Source organism: Mesoplodon densirostris, chromosome 15 (assembly GCF_025265405.1).
Source record: "Mesoplodon densirostris isolate mMesDen1 chromosome 15, mMesDen1 primary haplotype, whole genome shotgun sequence".
NCBI classification, from domain to species: Eukaryota; Metazoa; Chordata; class Mammalia; order Artiodactyla; family Ziphiidae; genus Mesoplodon; species Mesoplodon densirostris.
Window position 1 is genome coordinate 6,697,178 of NC_082675.1, and position 20,226 is coordinate 6,717,403.

Below are 20,226 nucleotides of genomic sequence, written 5' to 3' on the forward strand. Positions count from 1 at the left end.
TGATTACAGTCACACAAGTGACTGTTAGCAAAACCAGAAGAACTGTCCAGCTGAGCCCAGCCCAACTTGCAGAATCATGAGAATAACATTGCAGTTGTTAAGTCATTACATCTGGGGGTCATTTTTTACCTAACAATAGGTAAGCAAAGCATTCCTTGTATCTAAAGCCGAACTCATTATCTTCCTCTTTAGACCTGTTTGTCTTCCTGAGGTCAGCGTTTCAGCTAATGGCACTTGGCCTTCTTCTATTGGTCAACAAGTTTGCTCCAGTTCAGGTTCTGATCTTCTCTCCTCTCGACCTGTCTGGTCTTTGTACCTGCAGCCCAGTTCTTAGATCCAACTGCTGCACTGCTTCCAGAGTGATTCTTCTAGAATACATACCTAACCATGGCAGTTCTCTGCATAACAGGCTTCTGAGTTCTTTGTAGCTTACAGAATAAAGTCCAAACTCAGTTATAAAAGGCTCGTAGAGAATGATCTTTATCTAATTTTGCAACCCTACTAGTAATTCCTTTTTACTTGCTATATCAATCAAGGTGCAGAAGGCAGACACTACACCAGTTATTTTTTTTTATTTTTTATTTTGCCGTACGCGGGCCTCTCACTGTTGTGGCCTCTCCCGTTGCGGAGCACAGGCTCCGGATGCGCAGGCTCAGCGGCCATGGCTCACGGGCCCAGCCGCTCCGCGGCATATGGGATCCTCCCAGACCGGGGCACGAACCCGTATCCCCTGCATCGGCAGGCGGACTCTCAACCACTGCGCCACCAGGGAGGCCCTACACCAGTTATTTAATGAAGAAAATTTAAGATAGGAAATTGTTGGGCATTCCCTGGCAGTCCAGTGCTAAGTACTCCATGCTTTCACTGCCGAGGGCCCGGGTTCAATCCTGGTCAGGGAACTAGGATCCCACAAGCCGCGCAGTGTGGAAAAAAACAAACAAACAAAAAAACTTGTTAACTAGGTATAAACTGGTGAACTAGGTAACTGAAAGGGTAAAGAGAGAACTTGAAGGCATCACAGACGTTGCAACTGTGGAAAGAAATTCTCACCACTCAGGCTAAGGGGACAAAGGGAAGGGGTTGGTGTAATTTAAACTTATAAATGGGACTTCCCTGGTGGTCCAGTGGTTAAGACTCCATGCTCCCAGTGCAGGTGGCTGGGTTTGATCCCTGGTCAGGGAACAAGATCCCGCGTGCCGCAACTAAGACCCGAGGCAGCTAAGTAAATATTTTGAAAAAAAAAAAACTTAGAAATGTAGAAGAGGGGCCCCATGTTGCTGAAACCGAAACTCCAAGGAGGGGGCTCTGCTCAACTGGTGTTAGTGTCTCTGAGCTTGGAGGGTGACCCTGTGGATGCTCTCACTGGTCCTTGTGCCTGAGAGGACAGTTTGGTGTGACGAGGCCAGGTCTGTAAGTGTGGGAAAAACTGCAAACTGGATATAGCTGCTGCGGTATCACTTTGGAGGGAAATGCACGTGCCAGGGTGAAGAGGTGTTGCTGGGATGACATTCACAGGAAACTCTTTCCTGCTCCAGCCTAGCGGCACTGAAACAGCTGGTAAAGCAGAAATGTAGTTCTGCAGTGCATCACAAAGCAGAGCATAGATGCTTGGGTTTGGAGCTGAGAAACATTATGTTAACAACTGGTGCACTTGCTTTGTGTTTTTTCTTTTTCGTTTTCTGGCTCCATCGTGCAGGATCTCAGTTCCCTGACCAGGGATCCAACCCATGCCCCCTGCAGTGGCTGCGGAGTCTTAACCACTGGGCCACCAGGGAAGTCCCTGGTGTACTCGCTTCGCTCCTGTTTCAGGACATTTGCATGTGCCGTTTCCTCTTTCTCAAGTGCAGTTCTCTCTTCACTTTGCCTAGTTAACACCTACTTTTCAAATCTTATCTGGATTATCGCTCCCTCAAAGAAGCCTTCTTTGACTTCCCTGATGAGGTCAAATTACTCTATAATAGGCTCTGTTAGCTTTTATGTAGCCTTGTCACAGCTACAAGTTTATATTTTGTGTAATTTTGGGATTAATGCCCACTAGATTGTAAGGGCATTTATCTCAAGGGCAGGCACCATCCCTCACATCCCCCTTGATTTGTTTTTCTTAAACTTGTGTCCCTAACACAATACCTCTAACATGGTATCTGGCTCAAATATTTGTTGAGTGAAATGAGAAGTGTAGTGTAAATATAAATAGCACCCCCTGAGTCAGGGGGAGTCAATACCATGCCTGAATAGGGCTTTTTCTGAATTATCTGCTTCCAGTAGTATCTCTGTTCTGGACGCAGCTTGTAAGTCTTCGTCCTGCCTCGGACCCTCAGTCTCTCAGTTCCCATCCCCTGATACAACTGCTACTTGTGTTGTCATTCTGAGATGCTCCACGCAAACATGCAAGCAAAATATATATTCTCATAGACAGAAGTGCTTCATTCTATTTTTAAAAAAATTTTATTTACTTATTTTGGCTGTGTTGGGTCTTTGTTGCTGTGTGCAGCCTTTCTCTAGTTGTGGCGACCGGGGGCTACTCTTTGTTGTGGTGTGCGGGCTTCTCCTTGTGGTGGCTTTTCTTGTTGTGGAGCACGGGCTATAGGCACGTGGGCTTCAGTAGTTGTGGCACGCGGGCTCTAGAGCGCAGGCTCAGTAGTTGTGGCACACGGGCTTAGTTGCTCCACGGCATGTGGGATCTTCCTGGACCAGGGATCGAACCCATGCCCCTGCATTGGCAGGATTCTTACCCACTGCGCCACTGGGGAAGTCCCAGAAGTGCTTCATTCTTTTGAACAACTGTTTCACTGTAGGAAAGTACCATAGTTTAGTTAATTAGTCTTTTCCTCAAAGACATTAAAGTTGTTTCCCATCTTTTCCTTCTACAAATGCTGCTGCAATGAATGACCTTGTGCATAACATTTGTGTGCATATGTGCAGTTATATTATAACTATCCCTTGAAACACCATCTTTTACTCTGGTTCAAGGTAAAGAGATTATGCAGATATGGCAGCAAGGATCAGGCTTAGATGCTCAGAAAGTACCTCAAAAGGTGGAAGTTCCTAGGTTAGACCTCTGTCTTCAGAATCTAGGACTCATCTAGTCCTGGTGTACAACTAGAGTTTGGGGGCCACTTGGAAACTGAATTGCTCCAACCAAGCTTCAAAGGCACTGATGCATTAACTATCAATACAATGTCTTAGTTTTTTTGTTGTATTCTTTCTCTTTTTATAATGTGACAATTGCTTGTTTGCTGTCATCTACACTAGACCATAAACTAGGCTAGGGGAAAGTAGTGAACAAGACAGATGAAGCCCTTGGTCTCCCATGGTTCTTTTTTTTGGCCACGCCAAGCAGCATGCGGGGTCTTAGTTCCCCAACCAGAAATTGAACCTGTGCCCCTGCAGTGGAAGCGCAGAGTCTTAACCACTGGATCGCCAGGGAAGTCCCCAAGGCCTTGTTCTTATGGAACTCTTTTTATTTTTTTTACCTTTATAGGTTTGTGTGTGTATGGATTAAACGAAATAATGGAGGTACAGTGATTAGCAAATCTGCAATTTAAAATGCTTGTTTACATGTATACATATATAATACATATTCACGTATATAAACACAATGTTGGAAGAGTCATAATTATTCTTGCCATGACTACATTTTTTTTCCTCTCCCCCAGCCCCACACTGTCTCTTGAAGAGCTCACACCTTAACCTCCAAGTTAACCAAACCAGTAGGTTTGCTTTCAAGGCGAGTGCGAAGCGCGGCCGGTAGGGGGCAAGAATCACCCAGGCGTGCCCATTACCTAAGCAAGGGATTCAAAGAGCATTCTCAGAATGACTTTACAAAAGGGTTACCAAGAAGTTAATTTGTTTATTCTGTGTCAGGTCACTTAGTAGTAGTAGCAGTAATAATGATCATAATGGAGAATATGAAAATAAGGAAGTGAGAGATAGTAGCGACAGATCTGCAGCAGTCATTAATTCAGAGCAATAGTTTGTTCAGGTTACCGGGTGTGTGTGAATAAAAAAGTGGGGCTGATTGCGCTCTCACTCCTTAGGATCTGAATATGGCAGTGGACCAGCCGAGGGGCTCCGAGTTACTTGCGGTTTCACATTGAATAAAGTGCTTTGAGCAAGCCTAACAAGCAATGAGTATGCGAATATTTTTTTCTAGAATTAACTAAGGTAACGAGCTTTTCAAAGTGACAGAGACGCCACTAGGTAACTTCCTGGCCCAAAGCCACACACCAAAAAGGTTTTGAAAACAGCTTCGGGCCCCTCCTAGCCTGACTTTGAAAGCAGGTGTGGGACGCATGCGCCCGGCCCACCGGTTGACCTCCTGGTGGCAACCCAGATCACGGACCTTCTTCCCGACAGCCCGCGAGGGAGAAAGGGAGGGGGAACGGAACTCTCGCGAGGTCTTTCGAGCGCCGGCGGAAGCAGTAGACACGTGACTCTCCTAGGCGGCCTTCGTCTACCCCCCTCCCCCTTCCTCGGAAACCCGGCCCCCTCACCCCTCGCCCACCCCGGAGCCGCGGTAATGGACGATTTGGGTTCCGGAATTCCCTTGGATCCAACCACTGATACCGGGTCGGCAGGAGCGATGGAGTCCGTGCTTAGCAGCGAAGGCAGGGGCGGTCAAGATGGGGGGGGGAATCATCTTCCTTCACCTAGGAGGGAGGCGGGGCGGAGAGGGGCGCTGGGGAGTGGGGTGGGGGAGGGAGGAAGTCACGTGGGGCGTGCGCGCGGCGCCTCATCCGTCGCCCCACCCCCTCCCGGCGGGGCGGGGCGGGGGGACTGGGGGGGAGGGGCGTCAAGATGGCGGCGGGGAGGTAGGCAGAGCCGGACGCCGCTGCTGCCGCCGCCGCAACCGCCGCCGCCTCCGCTCCAGTCGCCTCTGGTTCTTCAAGCTCTCGCCACCCGGAGAAGCTGTTCCGGCGTCGGATCCCGCGGGGAAAGTAAGTCCTCTCCTTAGTCCTTTTCTACCTCTACACTCCCCCTCCCGGACAGCCTCCCACTCCCACTCTGCTCAGGGGGCCGTGCGGGGCCGGGCTGGGGGGGGCCGCCACCTCACCCCGGCTTGGGGCCTCCCTCGCCCTTCGCAGCCCCCTCAGCTGCGTGCCTTGGGGGCCCTCGGGGGCACGGTCCCGGCGGCGGTCCCGCCGCGCTCGCTTCCTCCGCCCGTCAGCGCCGGGCCCTGCGGTCGCCGCGCGTGGGGCTCTCCGGCCCCGGGGGCCCCGCTGTCCCGGGCCGGAGGCACCCCGTTTGGGCGAGGAGGCAGCGTCTGCGGACGCCGGCTCCGGCTCCGACTGGGCCGTCCCCCCCCCTTGCTTACGCGGCTCGACCCGGGGGCTGCGAGGTCCTGGCCCCTCAGGAAAGTGAGCTCCGTAATCCTTCAGAAGTCCTGCCGGACGATTGTTCCGGTTCAGGGTGAGTGCGGGAGGCGACAGGGTCGCCCCAGATCTGAACCCCCGCACCTGCAGTTTGCTGATTACCTCGCTGTCGGGGCGATGGGGACGGTACGTGGGGCACGTGGGGCCACCTTCACGCCTCACCCGGTGATTAGGTTAATTTTGCGTCGAGCGAGCGAGCTCGCCTCCTGGACCCTAAGTAAGCATCTATGTGGAGAGGAAAGGCGGTTGGGAATTGGCTTACTTTGAGAGTGTTTGGCGTACCGAGCATCTAAAGTTCCCCAAACCAGTGTATGCTGGTGGTTTCCCAGAAGTGGTTTGGGGTCGGTTTAACCGCTGAGGAGGTTTGGATGTGCCTGAACCCTTGTGATTGTTTCTTTCCTGACCCTGGCATCCAGCTCCTCCCCTTTCCACCCCGGCTTTGTGTTTCTGTTTGGTTAATGTTTGCGGACCACTAACTTGATCCTCGCACAGAGAAGCTCTTTTTATGTGCGTGCTCCGTTTACTGTGGGAGGCTTTTGTTTTGGGGAGTCGCTGGTTGAGAAACGTGGGAAAAGAACGGGCGAGAAAATGAGTCAAATAAAGCAACGTTTTTAGCCATTGAATTGCCCAGCCAGTTGTAACCGCACCCGGAAGTTTGTACTAAACACGTGTTGATGAGAGAAGGTTAAAAACTGGGTCCCCTTTGACCTTTGAAAGTTGATTATTAGCAGTTTATGTTGAGTTAAATGTTTCATATTCTCTAGGCAGCCAGAATTAGAGACAGAATAGGGTTTCTAAAGTGTCGGCCAGGAGGGTCCAGAAAGCTGTCAAACCCCTAGTTGCTCTAGCGCGGTTCCTCAGAACAGTTGCAGACAGTTAAACCAGATAACAGTGCGGAGGGATTCCATTTTTTTCCCAGTTATTTACCGCAATCAGAACTGCTTTTCATAAGCAGTGGGGAAAGCCTTCATCACTGCACAAAAGATAGTTTGTACAGAATTTCTAGGATAAAATGTAGAATTTGCTGCTGCTGCCTTGAGTGGGACATTAGTTCTGCAAGCAAGGGAACATTTTATTTTCATGTTTAAAGAAGTTGTTTCCAAAGTTTACCTTATCAAATAAGACATCTTTACTCTTTTTCTCTGGATTCTGCTTTTTATCTCCCAGTCTAACTTTATTCCCAGTCTAATTTTGTTTCATACAAACCTCCAGAATTTTAAATAAATTTTATTTTAGTTGCTGGGTAAATGTTAAAAAGGGAGGCTTAGTGAGTGGCTTCCAGATCGTAAATTCATCATCCATTCATCTATCCATGCATTCATCCATCCATTGAATGCTCTTATGTGTCAGTTTTACATGTTTTAAGGGTTTTGCTGAGATTACTATTTAAAAACGTGCAGTATGGAGATTCTTTTCATGCTTTTTTAAAGTCTTTTTTCGCCTCAAAGACTTTAGGTACAGATAACATTTTGGCATTTCTTAGTCTCTGAATTGAGCTTTGATTTGAGACTAGCCGCCTTGCCTGTGAAGGAAGACAGCACACAGGTCTGAGGTCTGCTCTTAGCAAGATACCTAACTTTTCGTGAGGCTCTGTGGATTCTTGTGCTTTGCCTGCCAAAAATTGGTGTAAAGATACTTTCCGAGAGGAATTGTTTATCACTAAATAGATAATTAATAACCAAGATGATGTAATCCTTAAGTTTTTGCAGTTGTCTTTTTTTATGCTAATTGACGGATCCACTTTGATGTGGTTGAGCTTTACTAAGTAATAAGGACAACCTTGTGATACCAGTGAAATTTTCTGTAGATGGAAAGGATAGGCCCTCGAAGAGCAGGAACTCTCCTTTATAAAAAAAAAATATGGTATAAAACCCGTCAAATTAACTTGCTTATTTACCTCTTGGGAGACAGTATATAGCACAGAGCAGTGATTTTCAAATCTTTTTTAATGCATTCCGCAGTAAGAAATGTGTTTTACGTTGTGACCTAGTACATAATGCACGCATAGAACTCAGTTTCATGAAATAATGTTTACCCTCTCTGCGTGTGCTGCATTAATTCTGTCTTTATTTAAAATATTTGAATATTCTATATTTGAAATATTAAAAAATACTGGTCATGACAAACTTAAATTATTTGACAACATTGTTGTGACCAGCAGTTTGAAAAATACTGGTATGGATTTAACAGCACAGAATTCTGCGGGGGTGGGGTGCGGGGTGCAGGGCGCTGGTATCAGCCCTCCTAGGTTTGTAATTCTGCTCCAAGCTTGCTTTGTTGTTACCTTGTTACAGTTCATCTCTCTAAGCCTGTTTCTCATCTGTGACAAGGGAATAACGGGTAGTTTTTATTCATGGATTATTTTGAGAGTTAAAGAATTCCAACCGTATAGTGAATGTCGAGAAGACTAGCCATCTGATTTTGATGTTGTGATGGAGAAGGTAGTCCCCCCCGCCCCCAAATCTTTCTTGGGCTTTTTTTTCAAAGCATTTTTGAAACTTGTATATAATCTGCACATTCCTTTGTGATTCCATTCTTTCTATAGGTTTTGCAGTGAGAGTGAGGGGAGGGGCACTTTACTGAGCAATCGCTGCTTGGGGAAGTAGGTGTTAAAAAATACGTTTTGCGTAACGCAAAAACAAAAACAAAAACAAAAAACAGAGTTGGGTCAAAAATTAGACACGTTTAGCACTATTAAGTAAAGAGAAAAATCCTTTTCAGGCAAAGATATTTCTTTTTTTAAAAAATAAATTTAAATTTATTTTATTTTTGGCTGCGTTGGGTCTTTGTTGCTGCCTGCGGGCTTTCTCTAGTTGTGGCGAGTGGAGGTTACTCTTGGTTTCGGTGCACGGGGTTCTCATTGCGGTGGCTTCTCTTTCGGAGCTCTAGGGTGCGTGGGCTTCAGTAGTTGTGGCACGCAGACTCAGTAGTTGTGGCACGCAGGCTCAGTAGTTGTGGCACGCAGGCTCAGTAGTTGTGGTGCACAGGCTTAGTTGCTCCACAGCATGTGGGGTCTTCCCAGACAGGGCTCGAACCCGTGTCCCCTGCATTGGCAGGGGGATTCTTTTTTTTTTTTTTCTTTGCGGTACGCGGGCCTCTCACTGCTGTGGCCTCTCCCGTTGGCGGAGCACAGGCTCCGAACACGCAGGCTCAGCGGCCATGGCCCACGGGCCCAGCCGCTCCACGGTATGTGGGATCTTCCCGGACCGGGGTACGAACCCGTGTCCCCTGCATCGGCAGGCGGACTCTCAAGCACTGCACCACCAGGGAAGCCCAGCAGGGGGATTCTTAACCACTGCACCACCAGGGATGTCCGGCAAAGATATTTTTAAAATGACATTATATGTGCACATTTAAAGATGTCTACCAGTTTCTTCTAGATATGCTAATTGATTAGACATATTGGATGTATGACACTTGAGTAAAAAGGGTGCTAGTATTTTATAGAACTAATGTGGAAGTTAATTAGTGAATAAATTGCCAACAGGTAAAGTTTGTATTCTAGATATAAAATGTTGTATCAGCAATTTGAAGGAAAACGTTTTTTGAACATTATAGTAATGTTTATCAATATGATGGTTAATAGTAGCTAATATTTATTCCATGTAGTGTAATATTTACTCAACACAGCGATCCTGTAAAGTAGGTTCTATTTTTATTCCCATTTGAAGATGAGGAAACTGAGTCACAAGTTATTACTTAACTTACACTACTTAGCAGATGGTGTAGCCAGTATTTGAAACCAGGTTTTTCCCTTGACTTCATAGTCTCCTCAGCCTCTGTAGTGTACTGCTGTTGCTGCTGCAGGTACATCTCTTGTATCTGCCCAGAGCTATAAAGATCTGCTTCGGTCTCAACAAGAGGAACCTTGTCCTTGTTGATAGGTTTCAGTGTTGGTGTTCTCAGTGGGAACTGTATCCTTTCATTCTTCTGATTGGCTGTTGTTTCTCAGGATTCTCTTCCTGCCAAGGATGTCTCTTAGTTTCTCTCTGCTACTGTGTCATTAGTCCTTATTTATCATAGATGCTTTCATAGGTGTACTATTTTGAATAGGTGATATTTCCAAATGTATTTATGATAAAAATGGAACCTTTTTGTTGTCCATTTTTTGAGATAGAATCACTCTGTGGTTAGTAGTTAGCAGTTCTTTTACACCTAACAGTGTTTGTGTTTACATTATACTTAGTGGGTTCAAACTGAAAATGTTTTTTTCCCTCTCAGGAATAAATCTTACTTGTTTGTAAAATGTGGGGAAGGTTGCATAATATAACCTTTTAGGGGCTCTGTCAGCTTGAGCACTGAAATTCTGTGAGTCTGTAATATTGATAGTTTCAGAATAGGAATATGATTAAATATTAAGAGTTTCGCTTAATGGAGTTAGAGAATGGCATAGATGTGTCCTCTCCATCCCCTCCCCACTTCTCATGCAAAAAAAGTGCAAGTAGGGAATTTGTGCCCAATTGGCTTGAGAGAAAGGATCCCTTGATTTTGTTTGTGTATAAGATGTATATAAAATTAAAATCTCTTTCATTAATAGCTCGTAAAAGACAATGTCTCTTACAGGCATTGTCAGTACTAGGTCACTGCTCAGATCAGAGGGTCTCAAATTGTGATTCCTATGCATTTTGAGTAGGTCACTGATAATGTTACTTATAACTGTTGCCATCATTTCTTATGGACTCCAATAAGTTTATTCCCCAAATAACTCTCTTCCATGATATTTTTGTACTTATAATGCTAATTTTTCAGAAAATATATTTCAGAAAGCTCTCGTAAATTCAGTAACACATGGATTAATGGATCCCTTGGCCTCCAAGCTTTCTGTGGTCTGTAGTTTAGGAATCATTGCTTTAAAAGAATGTGTTTTTGTTTCAAATGTAAATAATTATTTCCAATATTTACTTTAATAAAGATGACATTTTGATAGTCTCAGGAGTTATTAATCTAGGTCAAAATTAGCCATAGCAAGTGGACTAAGACCCTGTATTCCCATAGGTCATTGGTTGTAATGAAGTATTTTATAAATTGAAAATATTTTTAAAGCATTGGTTTGCTCTCTTGGTACATATTTGTACTGTGTACTAGGATACTAGTTTGTAAAGTGTGGTCAACTATGTATTAGAAAAATGGATCAACTTTTTTTTTAATAAATATATTTTATTTATTTATTTTTGGCTGTGTTGGATCTTCGTTGCTGTGTGCAGGCTTTCTCTAATTGTGGCGAGCGGGGGCTACTTTTCGTTGTGGTGCGTGGGCTTCTCATTGCAGTGGCTTCTCTTGTTGCAGAGCATGGGCTCTAGGCACACGGGCTTCAGTAGTTGTGGAATGTGGGCTCAGTAGCTGTGGCTCACGGACTCTAGAGCTCAGGCTCAGTAGTTGTGGCGCACGGGCTTAGCTGCTCCGCGGCATGTGGGATAGTCCTGGACCAGGGCTCGAACCCGTGTCCCCTGCATTGGCAGGCGGACTCTTAACCACTGCGCCACCAGGGAAGCCCCAAAATGGATCAATTGTATATTAAACCCATATTGTAACATTTCTCCTTGTCTCCTCTGTCATCTGGTTCTTTCATATTTCCATCTTGTTGTTTAATACTAATTCTCCCCTTTCCAGTTTTAATCTCCGGCGTTTATTCCTAAGTTAAGTATTGAAACTTCACGGGTTACCAATATTGACTTCTTGATCTACTCATTGGAAAGAGAATGCATGGGCTTTGGGAATTTGAACAGTCTAGATCTGCGTGTGACCTTGGGCAGGTAATTTAAGCTTTTTGAGCCTCAGTTTCATTTCTAGAATTATAATACTTACCTTGCTCAGGGTTGTCATGGGCTAGTGATGGACATGAAGAGCCTGACACTGTGCCAGGCTTGTAAAAGATACTTAGTCACTGTCAGTTCCCTTCCCTTCCTCCTATCTGCTCAAAATGCTTTCTTCCTTAGACTTCTTTTCTTTTCTCTGAAACATTTTGGGGAAATCTCCTTTGGGCTGTCCTTCCTCTCATCCTTTAAACGGTAGGTCTGCCCCTCGTTTCATTTCTGGATGTCCGTGGTTTCCACTTTAAACTCACTCGTATTTCCTTTAGAACATCTTTGTAAATGATGTACAAGCGACGTAGACCTACCTAGTAGAGAATTTCTCTATGAAATGTCCTGCTTTGATCTAAAACAGTGGTTCTTGTATGTTGGGGAGTCGTGGTCATGGTATCCTTGGCTAATAACTTTTTTTTTGTAGGACATAATGAAACATTTAATTGCATTGCACAGTCTGAGAATGAATGGACTAGCTGAAAATTAGTATATTTATGTAATGTGAAGTTAGTTCTTTGATAAATACAAGTAGTCAGATTTCTCATAATTATGTTTGTGTATATAAATTGGTTATTTCAGATAAATTAATGAGAAAAGTTAAAATTAAGAAAGCTCTGTTAAACTTTTTTTCCCTACAAAATGGATAAAAATCCATCTTAGTGGTAGAATACTTTGATTTGGCTCCTATGAGTACAGTTGGAAAACCCCAGCTGAAAGTGTATTTGCCTGCTCGAATTAGGCATTTTCCCCCTAAACTCCATATATCTCATCTTTTAGGTCTCCTGGGCTCAACCTTTTTCATTTTCTCTTGGCTTAACTCTAATTATCCATCAACTCATGTTTTTTTGTGTGTGTTTCATGTTCTCCCTTCCATTTTGAGCTTTTATTTAAACTTAGTCTTATGGATTCTCCTTAAATGTCTTGGAATCCATTCCCCCTTCTTTCTCTTTACATCTTACTGTTACAGCACATCATCTTTTTCCTGATCTGCTGTAGCAGTTTCCTAAGATGTCTCCCTGCCTTGGTCTTACTCTACCCATTCTCAGTTTGCTTCCATACGGCTGTGGAGTAATTTTTCTAAGTCACAAATCTGACTATGTTTTGCAGTCCTCTATCTGAAAACCCTTTAGTGACCCATGGTTCTCACAGGATTAAATGAGCTCTCCAGCATGGTGTTCAGAGCTGTGGGCGAAAACTTCTTCGTCTCTTGCCATCATCTGTGTGAACCTCGTATTTCTGTTCTGAGCTTCCGTACCCATGTTGAACTACTCTAGCCATCCTTCTTAGAGTGCCAGCATCATTCGTGCCCCCATAAGTTTGAATGCACTATCCAGAAGATCCTTGTCTACCTGGCAATTTCTTACCTGAGGCTTGGCTCCATTGTCATCTTTGTAATCTCTCTCCCCAGGTGAATTCAGCATTTCCTTCTCTGTTCCCACAGCATTTTGTAACATATACTCTTTCTGTGATTTACGTACTTCTCTGTCCTTTCCATTTTAATGTGAATTTCTTGGGATCAGAGACTATTTCTCTTTCATCCTTTTTTTGCCTGCTGTGTAGCAGGTTCTTCATAAATATTGAATGAATGGATCCGGTAGAAAATGTTGGTTTATATTTAGAAGAGAGTTAATTGTCATTTTAAGTTTTTTATGTTAATATTTAATATTTTGTTCTAAAGATGGTGGAGCCAGGGCAAGATTTACTACTTGCTGCTTTGAGCGAGAGTGGAATTAGTCCGAATGACCTCTTTGATATTGATGCTGGAGATGCGGGGCTTGCAATTCCAACACCTACCCATCCTGTACAGCAGGTAAGAGTTTTCCAAAGCCTCTGTAAAAAGTGAGTTTTTTCTTAATTTTATTTTCTATTATAGAAATAGGTATTGTTAAGCCTTAATTTTAAATATGCATGTGACTATTACTTTTATGTTGATTATTAGTCTTTATTCACAAAGTGGAAAATACTTGGCAGTGAAAATCAAGACATTATTTTCTGCTTTGATATATAACGTAAGAGATGAATTGCTTAGAGTTATTGTGGGAGGATCACTAATCTCAATATTTGTCTTTGGACTTTATAGGAATATTTTTCTGAGGTTTCACTATACACATTCTCTGAAAGCAAAAATAAGATTCTGGTGTTAGCGTAGTTTAGTGAAGATGTTGTGCTTGCAAAGATTGTTACTTTATACCTGGTACCAGTGATTTTACATTCCGTTCGAATGTAAAGCTTGAAAAAGTTTTTAAATAAAATAAATACATCGCTTGTTCTTGAAACAGAACTCACTGCCGTCACTCTTTATTTCTTTCTCTGATGTTGTTTTCTCTCCAGTCAGTGCCACTTAGTGCATTAGAACTAGGTTTGGAGACTGAAGCAGCAGTTCCTGTTAAACAAGAAGCAGAGACGCTAACTACTCCAGCCCTGTTAAATGTTAGGGTAAGAATTATTTAGATTTGGCATTACTATGAAAATAGTTTAGGGTTGTAGTAAGAAAATAACCTTTAATATGAAATAGTTTTATTTCACTAGTTCTGCTTTTTGCTCCTTCCTTCCCAGTATTCTATCTACTCTCACCTCCTACTTTATAAAACGTTTCTTTCACTCTTCTGGTAGTTATGTTGATCCAAAGATTAGGGGGAAAGAAACCCCCATTTTTTTAGGTTATTTATTGCAAGTGATAGAAAATTCATGAAGTAAAGATGAACTACATGTTAACCCACTACACTTTTCATTTTTACTTGTTTAGTTCAGCTTTTGTCCATTGGTATATATAATTTTTATGTGATTGTTATTGTGCTTTAAATGTAGAGTTCCGCTGACCTCGCTCTAAACATAGCAGTTTTCGTTGTTGTTGTTACTGTAGGCTGGGCTGCACGGATTGTGGGATCTCAGTTCCCCAACCAGGGACTGAACCCGGGCCATGGCAGTGAAAGCCCTGAATCCTAACCAGTAGGCCACAGGAAACTCCCTACACATAGCAATTATTAACTTAAGCTCTACTGGTATAAAATTATTAGACTGGTTAAAATTTGATAACTTTTGATAAATTATTGTTGAGAGTTACATTTAAAATCAATAGTAATCTAGAAGATTCTTGTTAGAGAAGTCATGGAGAAATAACAAATAATTTGAAGGGGGAAGGAAGTAGAAATAGACTTAAATTTATAAAAATATCTGTGTTGGGGCTTCCCTGGTGGCGCAGTGGTTGGGAGTCCGCCTGCCGATGCAGGGGACGTGGGTTCGTGCCCCGGTCTGGGAAGATCCCACATGCCGTGGAGTGGCTGGGCCCGTGAGCCGTGGCCGCTGAGCCTGCGCGTCCGGAGCCTGTGCTCCGCAACGGGAGAGGCCACAACAGTGAGAGGCCTGCGTACCGCAAAAAAATCTGTGTTGTACTTTAGTTGGTTGAAATCACAGACATTTGTTATCCTCAAATCTTGACTTTCTTTTTTCATTTTTGTCCAACTCCTAACTCCCACCCCCCAACTATAAAAATAAAATGCTGTGTAGCTTCACCTTAGGCTCAAAGGAAGCATCCGCATTATCACTGATATTTGTAATTTACCTGGGTGGATCATTCATAGGGCATAGGAATTTAAAACTCTGCTTGGTGGTCTTATCTTATTAAGTTAAATGTTAGTATAGTCTGTATGATAGCAGACAAAGCATTGGACAGGAATCATAGAATGTTAGAAATGGAAAATGGTCTTCAGAGAGCCCGGGCCTCCAGAGGTAAAGTGATTTGCTTAAGGTCATCTTATTAGTTGGGGGCAGTGCTGGGATTAGAAACTATGTTCCTAGTCCTTGTGTTATGTAGGGTGACTGTACATCACAGCTTGCTTAGGATACTCTCATTTTATGCTTGCTGCCCCCAACACTACTACTATACCTTCTTTTTCTCAAATGGTGTATTTTAACTAGGTAGTTTATATCTAATGATATTTATTAGAACCAAAGTGCCAGTGGTTGGGTAAGATTCTTAATAAGTCAGTTTTAGAGTTTTAAATGGCCTCCTGTGTTTGTGGATATGGGTTGCGTTAGAGAATAAAGAATTTTTCACAGGTGTGACGTATATGGTTTTCTTTTCTAGCAGCAGCCTCCATCTACTACAACATTTGTGCTGAATCAAATAAATCAGCTTCCGACTTTGGGATCTACACTTGTAATGACTAAAACACCACCTGTAACCACGAATAGGCAAACCATCACTTTAACAAAGTTCCTTCAGACTACTGCAAACACACGTCCTTCAGTCTCAGCACCAGCAGCACGAAGCGCCATGACCTCCGCACCTTCAAAAGACCAGGTTCAACTGAAGGACCTGCTAAAAAATAATAGTCTGAACGAACTCATGAAACTGAAGCCACCGGCTAATATTGCTCAGCCAGTTGCAACAGCAGCTAGTGAGTCTTTTTGTTTTCAATAGTGTCAACTGCTTGCCTTCGTTAAGAGATGTCAGTGTGTTTTTAAGGGTTTGCTTAGGTTTTAAAAGAAGTAGTCATGACAGGAGATGATATCTGAATGACTCTGTGGACTTACAGTATTTATGCACTTCAAGGGAAGCAAAAATTTAGAAGCCTTAGCCTTAAGCTTTAAAATGAATTGTGGAATTACCAAGTGGCTACATGAACACCATGAGATCTCAGTTTTATAAATTGTGAATAACTGGTTAACATTTTTCTCAGTCATTTAAATCAGTGCTTTTCAAACTTTATAACTGTGAGTCACTTGGGGATCTTTGTACAAAAACAGAATCATATTCAGTAGGTCTGTGATGGGGACCAAGATTCTGCATTTCTCACAAGCTTTTTAGAGGTGTTGTTGCTGGTGGTCCTTGGACCATGCTTGAGGTGTAATGGGCTTTAAATTGATACTTCGCTACTTTAACTCTAAACAGTTTTATGATTTTGCTTGTCATTAGCTTCATTGTATGTCGGTAGTCGTGTTTTTTAGTAAGTTTTCTTTTAAAATACATAAACTTTCATTGTACTGACAATAAATAGTAAGTCACTATATTTTCTTTGAAGAGTGAGCACTCAAAATACTTTTTTAATAATAGCTTTACTGAGATGATTCACATACCATTGTACCTTTTAAAGGGGTACAATTCAGTGGATTTTAGTATATTCACAGAGTTGTGCAACCATTACCACTAGCTAATCCATAGTGCTTTAAGTGTAGCTTTAGATCTAAAGAGAAAAAGCTCAACAGTGATTTGATCACTCTTTTTTAGGAATTCATTTATGCATAAAACAGTATAAATTAAAATTTTTTCTCCTCTGGAGTAGCTTTTTTATTGCTCATTTATTCAACAGATATTTATTTATTTATTAATTGCCACACTGCGAGGCATGTGGGATCTTAGTGCCTTGACCAGGTATCGAACCCATGCCCCCTGCAGTGGGAGCATTGAATCTTAACCGCTGGACTGCTAGGGAAGTCCCTGTTCTAGGATTCTGAGACTATGGCTGGGAAGAAAACTGTTGAAATCTCTGCCCTCATAGAGCTTGCATTCGAGTGGAGAAAAACAGATAATAAACAAAGTATATAGTATGTTAGATAGGGGTAGGCACGTGGAGAAAAATGGAAAATGGAATATGGGTCAGGAAGAGGTTGTATTTAAGTGGAATGCTTAGAGGAAGCTTTGTATTTACTGTAGTAAGGTAATTTTAAGGGTAAAATAGAATTTTTTTTTAACTTTGGCTATATCAAATTTTAGTAGTATAGTTTTAGAAACTGAAAAATGTGAACTCTTTTTTTTCTTTTTTTGGCTGTGCCACTCGGCTTACAGGATCTTAGTTTCCTGACCAGGGGTTGAACCTGGGCCTCATCAGTGAAAGCGCCGAGTCCTAATCACTGGACTGCCAGGGAATTCCCAAAATGTGAACTCTTAAGAGGGATATTCTTTCCTTCCTTTTTCCATTGAGCTAAATAGTATTTGACTCCCTGCCTGGTGATTTATACTAATACATAGCATCCCACTGGGCTCTTGGAATGGGGTGCTGGATATTGAATAGAGAGTTCCTCCTTCTAAACAGCTGCTTTATTTTTCCAATTGAGAGAGATAAGTTTTAACACCCAATCTATAATTTTGTAGCAGAATTGATTGCTGGGAAGTTCTAATGTGCTTGTGTTTATAGAGTAGAGGGCCAGGGACTTCCCTGGTGGTCCAGTGGTTAAGACTCTGCACTCCCAGTGCAGGGGTCCTGGGTTCAATCCCTGGTCAGGGAACTAGATCCCGCGTGCCACAACTAAAGATCCCGCACCCCGGCCATGAAGATCCCGCGTGCCACAACTAAGACCTGGCTCAGCCAAATAAATAAATATTAAAAAAAATAATAATAAAGTAGAGGGCTGGGGCATTCTGAAGGAATGAGCAAGGAGTGTTTGTAGGTGATGCAGAACTAACTTTGTCTTCAGTGACAAATGCAATTAAAAATATCAGATAATCTAATCTTTGAGTCTGTACCTTTGTGCCTTTTGGCTGTAGTCTTAAGGTTATTGTCCTGAACTGACTGGAGCCTGGCAGCTAGATGCCCGTTGAGAAATCATTTTAACTGTCTCAGGATTGATTTCCATTCTGTGCCATGGAGAACAGGACCACGGCCCTGACCTAGCTGAGGTACAGGGCAGTATCTGGAATGGCTGCTGGGAGACTTAGGGGTGATCAGCAGTTAGTAGAAGCTGCTTTTCATTAAAGTCTTTGGATTTAATGAGGAGAAAGACTGCTGCTGTGCCATCGTGAGGAAAGAGTTTAGAGAGCAAAACAAAAGAGCTTTGGAGCTGACCGAGTAATAGCTCGTACAGTAACGTCTCCCACATCCAGCATAATACTTCTTAAAAGGCAAAAGATTGCAAGTCAAGGCCATCCTTGTGTGGAAGGCTGAGAAATTATCAGACTAGACCAGGGCTGAAAAAGAAACATGGTAAGTGAATGCCAAAGATAAACCAACTTTTGTGTTGTAGGAGAGGGTCATCTTTTTACTGAAAGGGAAGAATGTTAAAAGTATCAAACTGCAAAGAGCGAGGTAATGTTAAAAGTATCAGACTGCAAAGAGCGAGGTTTTGCATGTTCTCTCTCTTTCTCTTTTTTTGGCTGCCCCGCATGGCTTGTGGGATCTTAGTTCCCCAACCAGAGATTGAACCCAGGCCCTCAGCGGCAGTGAAAGCGTGGAGTCCTAACCACTGGACCGCCAGGGAATTCCCTGCATGTTCTCTGCCCCTTTTGGAGCCCTTAGCCCTTTAGCTTTCTCTTTGGATTCTGATCTCTCAGTTGAGCTCCAGTCCTGAAACTCTTTCTATGAACTGTTCAGTGGCTCTTCCACAGTTATATTAAACAGATCTGTGCTCCTAAGTAAATTTATTATCTCTGTACCAGCTTCCTTATTTTGCTAACACTTTAATCCCATTTTGTAGTCCCAAGTGACAGACCACCCGAATACTCCCCTATTTTTTGGTAGAATACATAAGGTCATAATCCGTTCTCCTGGTGTAATTTTCACACTGTAATGGCAAGAATAGCAGCTACTGGGAGTGGTTCAGGTATACTTGGAGGATGGAGGCTAGTTACAGGGGCTCAGAACTTCTCAACCAAGTAGTTCTGCTTTTTTAAATAATTAATTAATTAATTAATTAATTAATTTTTGGTTCTGTTGGGTCTTCATTGCTGCGCGCGGGCTTTCTCTAGTTGCGGCAAGTGGGGGCTACTTTTCGTTGCGGTGCGCGGGCTTCTCACTGCTGTGGTTTCTCTTGTTGCAGAGCACGGGCTCTAGGTGCGTGGGCTTTAGTAGCTGTGGCTCGCGGGCTCTAGAGCGCAGGCTCAGTAGTTGTGGCGCACAGGCTTAGTTGGCGCGCAGGCGGATTCTTAACCACTGCGCCACCAGGGAAGCCCAGTAATTCTACTTTGATTGATACTTTGATGGAGAGGTTCTTGTGCTATATCTAAAAAGAATTTGCAAACCACTGGTATAGAAGAACAGGTTCATTCTTTGGATCTTTATTCTGAGGGAAGACAAGTAGAGTTCCCAAACTGTTTTTTTTTTTCATTCCAGAAGTAATTATTTTGCCTTGAAAGTTAGTAAGTACCTCCAGATCAGGTGCAATTGATTCTATCTTGGTGATAATACCAGGTTTTGCACCAAGTGAAGTGTCTCAGAGTAATGCTGGCTGTGGGTAATTGTTTTGAAATAAACTGCCAAATAGTGTTCTGGTTAAGGTGTCTTTTAGATAAATAGTTTTCAAATTTCCTGTGCACACGTTTCCTTTTAATTTGTTTTCTAATGTTAATTCTTACCTCCATAATGACATATAGCTTGAATATTTTTATCCTTATGCTTAATTTAAGTTAGAGATAAGCAGATTGGTATTCTTTGGTTTGTGAAGTGGGTAAACTTTACTGAATTTTTAGAAAACTGTAGGAAAATAGATATTTTGTTCTAAAATGTAAATTATTTCTCCCCCTCAGCTGATGTAAGCAATGGCACAGTAAAGAAAGAGTCTTCTAACAAAGAAGTAGCAAGAATATGGATAAATGACATGAAAATGAGGAGTTTCTCCCCAACCATGGTGAGTTTCAGAAGCTATATTCAGAAGCTATATTATGTAATTTTGTGTGGTATGAAAGTACACTTGACTAAGTGTAGCCCTCAGAAAACTTTTTTTGGGGTGAAGGGGAGCTTCTCAGCCACATAAACTAACGAACAAGCATTAAACCTCACTGGAATAAGTTAATATATGCTAAACAAGGTGATTATAACATACATATGTGATAGATAGAGTATTATACAAAGTACTGACACTTTTCTATTGTGAATTTCATCTGATAAGTAAAAAGGACAATGTGGAGTTAACCAAAAGTATTTGATAATTATGTTCATTTTAGGATTGAGCCTTATTATATAGTTGGTTATGGGATGTCAGATCATATAATGGTTTAGTTGTGAGTAATTATATGTTAACATTTTTTTTTACATTTTGGAAATGCTATGTGCTTCAGGTAAATTGATTCTGTGCGTGTATTTAATAATTACGTAGTGTATAACCCTGCCTCTGTG

At 42.6% G+C, this 20,226-nt stretch overlaps 1 protein-coding gene across 5 annotated transcripts in view; it reads left to right on the top strand.

Annotated features, from left to right (window-relative positions):
• Positions 1-4,792: 4,792 nt before the first annotated feature.
• The window catches only part of SBNO1 (strawberry notch homolog 1), a 54,274-nt gene continuing 38,840 nt past the window's right edge, over positions 4,793-20,226 (top strand). For 2 of the 5 annotated variants that reach the window (XM_060118298.1, XM_060118300.1), the window contains exons 1-5: positions 4,793-4,937; positions 12,855-12,986; positions 13,508-13,612; positions 15,264-15,576; positions 19,638-19,738. In XM_060118298.1, the coding sequence (XP_059974281.1) occupies positions 12,855-12,986; positions 13,508-13,612; positions 15,264-15,576; positions 19,638-19,738 (651 nt within the window). In that variant the 5' untranslated portion in view covers positions 4,793-4,937. The remainder of the gene's footprint in view (positions 4,938-12,854; positions 12,987-13,507; positions 13,613-15,263; positions 15,577-19,637; positions 19,739-20,226) is intronic. The other 3 variants (XM_060118299.1, XM_060118301.1, XM_060118302.1) reach the window with 3 other exon arrangements.